The 6,946-nt window shown below is 49.0% G+C and overlaps 1 protein-coding gene across 1 annotated transcript in view; it reads right to left on the minus strand.

Moving 5' to 3' along the window:
* Window positions 1-6,584, minus strand: part of LOC143284263 (uncharacterized) — a 63,752-nt gene extending 57,168 nt beyond the window's left edge. The window contains exon 1 of the mRNA XM_076590948.1: window positions 6,509-6,584. Within this exon, the coding sequence (XP_076447063.1) occupies window positions 6,509-6,584 (76 nt within the window). The remainder of the gene's footprint in view (window positions 1-6,508) is intronic.
* Window positions 6,585-6,946: the final 362 nt, after the last annotated feature.

The following is a 6,946-nucleotide window of genomic DNA, read 5'->3' on the forward strand; positions in this document are numbered from 1 at the left end:
CTTTCTTTCTCCCCCCCTCTCGGCATCCTTCTCTCTCTCTCTCTCTCTCTCTCTCTCTCTCTTTCTTTCTTTCTTTCTCTCCCCCCCTCCGGCCCCTTCCGTCTCTCTCTGTCTTTCTTTCTTTCTCCACCCCCGGCCCCCTTCTCTCTCTCTCTTTTTCTCTCTTTCTTTCTTTCTCTCCCCCCGGCCCCCTTCTCTCTCTGTCTATCTTTCTTTCTCCCCTTTTCGTGGTGGTTTGAAGTCAGTGGGGGGTTTCGTCAGGGGCCTGTGTTCCCTCCTCCTTTCAATACTCTCTCTCTCTTTCTTTCTTCAAGTTCTTTCTTTCTTTCTTCCCCCCCCCCACCCCCCAACCGGCCCCCTTCTCTCTCTCTCTGTCTCTCTCCTTCCGTCTTTCTCATTCCCCCCCCCCCTCCGGCCCCTTCTCTCTTTCTCTCCCTTTCTCTTTCTTTCTCCCCCCCCCCCCCCCCCCCCCGGCCCCCTTCTCTCTTTCTTTCCTTCTTTCTTTCTTTCTCCCCCCCCCCCCCCCGGCCCCTTCTCTCTTTCTCTCCCTTTCTCTTTCTTTCTCCCCCCCCCCCTCTCTGGCATCCTTCTCTCTCTTTCTTTCCTTCTTTCTTTCTTTCTCCCCCCCCCCTCCCGGGCTCCCTTCTCTCTTTCTCCCCCCGGCCCCTTCCCTCTTTCTCTTTCTTTCTTTCCCCCCCCCCCCCCCCGGCCCCTTCCCTCTTTCTCTTTCTTTCTTTCCCCCCCCCGGCCCCTTCCCTCTTTCTCTTTCTTTCTTTCCCCCCCCCGGCCCCTTCCCTCTCTGTCTCTCTTTCTTTCTCTTCCCCCCACCCCGGCCCCTTCCCTCTCTTTCTTTCTTTCTCCCCCCTCTCGGCATCCTTCTCTCTCTCTCTCTCTCTCTCTCTCTCTCTCTCTTTCTTTCTTTCTTTCTTTCTCTCCCCCCCTCCGGCCCCTTCCGTCTCTCTCTGTCTTTCTTTCTTTCTCCACCCCCGGCCCCCTTCTCTCTCTCTCTTTTTCTCTCTTTCTTTCTTTCTCTCACCCCGGCCCCCTTCTCTCTCTGTCTATCTTTCTTTCTCCCCCCCCGGCCCCCTACTCTCTTTCTTTCTCTCTCCCCTCCCAACCCCCTGCCCCCTTCTCTCTCTCTCTTTTTCTCTCTTTCTTTCTTTCTTTCCCCCCTGCCCCCTTCTCTCTCTCTCTTTCTTTCTCTCCCCCCCCCGGGCCCCCTTCTCTCTCTCTCTCTTTCTCTCTTTCTTTCTTTCCTTCATTCCCCCCCCCCCCCAGTCCCTTTCTCTCTCTCTTTCTTTCTTTCTTTCTCCCCTCCCCCATGCCCTCTTCTCTCTCTCTCTTTCTCTCTTTCTTTCTTTCCTTCATTCTCCCCCCCCCCCTCAGCCCCTTTCTCTCTCTCTTTCTTTCTTTCTCTCCCCCCCCAGGCCCCCTTCTCTCTCTTTTTCTTTCTTTTTTTCTCCCCATCCCCGCCCCCTTCTCTCTCTCTTTCTCTCTTTCTTTCTTTCTCCCCTCCCCCCTCGCGCCCCCCTTCTCTCTCTTTTTCTCTCTTTCTTTCCTTCATTCTCCCCCCCCCAGCCCCCTTCTCTCTCTTTCTCTCTTTCTTTATTTCTTTCTCGCCCCCCCCCCCCCCGCCCCCAGCCCCCTTCTTTCTCTCTCTTTCTCTTTCTTTCTCCTCTCCCCCCCCCCCCCCCCCCCCCGGGCCCTCTTCTCTCTTTCTCATTATCAGTCTCTCTTTGTTCATCATTTTTTCTGTTTTGCAAGTATTTCCCAATGTCTTTTTCTCTCTGTGTCTCTGTCTGTCTCTTCCTCCACTCCATCTCTCTGTCTCTCTGTGTGCATACCTTTGTCTCTGTCTTTCAGTCTCTGTCTCTGCCTCTCTCTCCCTATCTCTCCCTCTCTCTGTGATACCACTCAGTCTTACTTTTCTCAGTCGGCCAGTCTTCCTGTGGTATCGTCCACTTCTCTGCCAATGACGTGTACTGCCTTTGGTTGATGAGCAATGAGAACCGATCATTTCTCTGTCTCATTATACTCTCTGTCTCTCTCTGTCTCTATTTATGTTTGTCTGTCTCAGTATGTCTGTCTCTGTCTCTATCTATCTACCCTCTCTCTCTCTCTCTCTCTATATATATATATATATATATATATATATATATATGTATATTATCCTCCCCTCTCTCTCCATACTCCCCTCCCACTCCCTCTCATCCTTCGTGTCTTCCCCACACTCTCTTCTCTCTCCCTCTCATTCTTCGTATGCCCCCCCGCCACTCTTCTCTCTCTCTCTCATTCTTCGTATGCCCCCCCCCCCCCTCCCACTCTCTTCTCTCTCCCTCTCATTCTTCGTATCCCCCCCCCACACATACACACTCTCTCTTCTCTCTCCCTCTCATTCTCTGTATCTTCCCCCCACTCTCTTCCTCTCTCCCTCTCATTCTCTGTATCTTCCCCCCACTCTCTTCTCTCTCCCTCTCATTCTCTGTATCTTCCCCCCACTCTCTTCCTCTCTCCCTCTCATTCTTCGTATCCCCCCCCCCACACACACACACACACAAACACACACTCTCTTCTCTCTCCCTCTCATTCTCCGAATTCCCCCCCCCCCCCCACTCTCTTCCTCTCTCTATATATATCCGGGAACCCCCCCCCCCACCCCCTATCTCTCTCTCTTGTCTCTCTCCATACGTCCCGCTCTCTCTACATACAACTTGAACCATCCTCTCTCTCTTTCTCTCTCTCGCTCTCTCCGTCTCTCCATACCTCACCCCTCTCGCTCTCCCACCCTCTCTCCATACCTCCCTACCCTCCCCCCTCTCTCTCTCCTTCTCCGTACCCCCCCTCTCTCTCTCTCTCTCTTTCTCTCTCTCTCTCCATACCTCCCTACCCTCCCCCCTCTCTCTCTCCTTCTCCGTACCCCCCCCTCTCTCTCTTTCTCTCTCCATACATCCCTCCTCTCTGTCTGTCTGTCTGTCTCTCTCTCTCTCTCTCTCGGCTCTTGACATTACGTCGTCTCTGCCTCAGTCTCTCTCTGCCAGTGTCTCAGTCTGTCTGTCTGTCTATACTGATGTCTCTTTATTGACATACATTTCTCCCCGTATCTCTGTGTCAGTGTGTGTGTGTGTGTGTGTGTGTGTGTGTGTGTGTGTGTGTGTGTGTGTGCGCGTGCGTGCCAGCTTATGTGCGTGTGTATGTATTTTATTGATAAAATCGCTAACATCCGACATGAACTGAATGCTTGTCCACCAGAGAATCAGTTCGATGAATTTAAAGGGGTTTTAATGACATGTTTTAGAACAATTTCTGAAAAGACTGTAAGAGATTTTATTCTTTATTCTCCAAATAAGAACTGTGATTTGGATCCATTACCATTTAACCTCTTAAAGATATGTCTAGATTATCTTCTCCCCTTGATCACCAGTATTGTAAACCACTCTCTAGAGTCAGGCACTGTTGATGAATCTCTCAAATTAGCTATTGTCACCCCACTTTTGACAAAAGCACAATCTGGACTCGAATCAACTAAAGAACTATCGACCCGTGCCTAATCTGTCATTCATTTCTAAAATTATTGAGAAAGTTGTGTTACAGCAGTTACAGGAACATCTAGAGAAAAACGGTCTACTCGAAATTTATCAGTCAGTATATCGAAAAAACCACAGCACAGAAACAGCTCTTCTCTCTGTTACAGACAGTCTTCTCTCAAATACAGACAAAAAAAACTTGCATCCTTAGTGGCATTCCTAGATCTGTCAGCAGCATTTGATACAACTGACCACCAAATTCTCATCAACCGTCTGAGCACTACTTTTGGCATTCGATCTACTGCTTTAAAATGGTTTTCATCTTATCTTTCAAACCGTCACCTATGCTTTAAAGTAAATCATACCACTTCTAAGGTTATCCCTCTTGTATTTGGTGTCCCCCAGGGATCGGTTCTGGGACCTATTTTATTCATTTTATATACTCAGCCTTTGTCTTATATCATCAAAAGGTATTCATTTGATTAACATAAGTATGCTGATGACACACGCACACACACACACACACACACACACACACACACACACACACACACACACACACATTGACTGACTGAAACCATTTCTTGTCAGATTAAACCTCATTTTAGCAACCATCTGGATAAACATTAGCTCAGCAACACAAAGAAAATCAAATTCGAGGACAAAACTCAATGATATGAAACACACACACACACACACACACACACACACACACACACACACACACACACACACTCCTCACACACACCATACTCGCCCATTTCAAGGAAATAATAGAACCGACACTGACGAAGACTATTGATCTCAGCCGAGAAAACAGCTGTCGTGCCGCCGGCCGGGTTTCCAAGCGACCAACAGACAAAGAATGCACACAGCAGAGCTCTCGTTACCAAACTCTCCCCTCTTCACTGTCCGTTCACACAAACCTGACATTGGACCCCCAAAACTGGGGGGGGGGGGGGGGGGGGGGGGGGGGGGGGAAGAAGAAGAAGAAGAAAGCGACAGACGGACTCCACGGTGGCCCAGTGGTAACGCAACCGAACAGAAAGGCAAGTACCCACCCCCATCACCCCTCTCCCCACCCCCCCCCATCCCCCCCTGACCCCTGGGTCCCCGTGTTCACTCCCTCCCTCACCATTCTTCACACGGGGGGTCGTCCGGGTTAGCCTATTTAATTTCCGATTCGCCTATTCTCGTTTTGCCAATTCCAGAAATCGGCCGAGGAGGGAGGTGGCAGAGGCGTGAGGGCCTGGGTTCGAATCACGCCCAGTGTCGCCCTTTCTCCCACGTCACGGTTTGACTGGAAAATGGACACGAGCGTCTAGCTGTTCACATGAGACGATAAACCCAGGTCCCGTGTGCAGCAGGCAGTTGGCGCACTGAAAAAGAACCCAAGGCAACAGAAGTGGTAATCTCTGGCAACATTTTGTAGGAGAAATGCACTCTGTCTGATAGGTACACAAATACATAATTATGCATGCACCCAAGGCCTGACTAAGCGCGTTGGGCTATGCTGCTGGTCAAGCATAGGTCTATCAGATGTGGTGTACTGTGGCGAGTATGGATTTGTCCAAACGCAGTGACGCCTCTTGAGAGACTGAAACTGAAAACTGCCTATTCCTGAATCTCCAATCAGTAATATATATATATATATATATATTTTTTTTTTTTTCATTTTTTTTTTTCATATAAACTAGTGATCCCGATTCGCAAATTCCCAATTTGTTCATGTACTCAGTTGGGAGAGCGAGCGCTGAGTCTGTGTGTTTTAGAAGAAAGGAAAAAAAAAACACCTCACTTTCTTCATTGTTGGCCCGTTCTCTTGTGTTGACAGTGTGGTCTGTGTATCGGTCATTTGGATTCAGCACAGTGTGTCCGCCTCTCTGCTGCTTTGAACACTGACAAAAGATTGATCCTAAACCGAACCGTGTCGTATTCTATTCGCGCGGAAGTAACTGTCGTAAAAGCACGCACAACATTTCGTCCTGTCTCAACTTGAGAACACCCGTGCAGATTTACAAGTGTTCATGGCAGTTCAAAGTGGTATCTGGGCACACACAGCAGTGTGTGTGTTGATTTGTTTGTTTGTTTGAGAGAGAGAGAGAGAGAGAGAGAGAGAGGGAGAGAGAGAAAGAGATCAAGAGAGAGAGAGAGAGGGAGAGAGAGAGGGGGAGCCTGGAGTGAGACACTGGAAAGAAAGAGAGAGATACAGAGAGACTGACAGAGAGGTACAGAGGCGCGCGCGCGCGCGCACACACACACACACACAGAGACAGAGACGCTTTGATGTTTTAATGCTGAAGACACTGAGTTGAGATATTTCAAAAATGCACACAGACGTCATTTTCAGTCTAGTGTTTATGAATTTACTTCACTAGAGAGAGGCAGAGACAGAGAGACACAGAGTGACGACCGGAAACGACAAATTACCGTGACCTGGTGAACTGTTTTCAGCAGAAACAATGCGACTGACCGACAACTCGTACAATGACTGACAACAACACTGATATCTGAAAATGTTTGGACACACATGACGGCACGACTGCGTTTTAGCTGTAGTCTATCCATGACGACAGTTCATGATTGATGCGTGCCTTGAAGTGTTTCATTTTGTCACCGTGGAGCCAATGTGAACACAGGTCAATGTGTCTTGGAATTCGGTAAAAAGACAAAAGACAGAGGAAAAATCGATCCATATACCTAACTGAATAAAACAAGATATCTTCAATATGAATCAAAAACTTAAATCATTCACTGACATGTGGCATAAATTGCATGCACTTATTACAGTTGACTGATGTGGGTGGTCTTCTCTAATATCTATTTAAGTGACGTCCACGTCAGAAAGGTGTAAATGGAGCATTGTCTTACATCGGAACGGGTTTCCACCAGGTAAGCTTCCGTCAAACCTCCAGTGTGGACGACATGCTCCTTGACCTGGAATGGCCAACGCTGCAAGCCAGACGGAGGCGTGCGAGACTCACCATGTTTTACAAGGTGCACAACAGCCTCGTACACATTGATTCCAAATATCTCCCCTCTGTCAGCCGCCTCAGCCATGTAACTAGAAAGTCCCACCCCCTGCAATACGACATTCCATCCAACAGGACACAGTACCGGCAGATGACATTCTTTCCAAGAACAATCCCGGAATGGAACAACTTGCCCACTGAAGCCGCCACTGCGCCATCTCTGACAGCCTTCCAGGCCAGGGTGGCAAACCTCTGACCAGCTCCAAACAACAGCAAACTACAGTGAAATGTCTCTGTCTCTCACCGAGAGGAAGGGTGTAGGAGGACGTTTCTCAGTGAAGTGTCTCTGTCTCTCACCGTGAGGAAGGGTGTAGGAGGACGTTTCTCAGTGAAATGTCTCTGTCTCTCACCGAGAGGAAGGGTGTAGGAGGACGTTTCTCAGTGAAGTGT

The sequence above is a fragment of the Babylonia areolata genome, chromosome 7, assembly GCF_041734735.1.
Source record: "Babylonia areolata isolate BAREFJ2019XMU chromosome 7, ASM4173473v1, whole genome shotgun sequence".
NCBI lineage: Eukaryota > Metazoa > Mollusca > Gastropoda > Neogastropoda > Buccinidae > Babylonia > Babylonia areolata.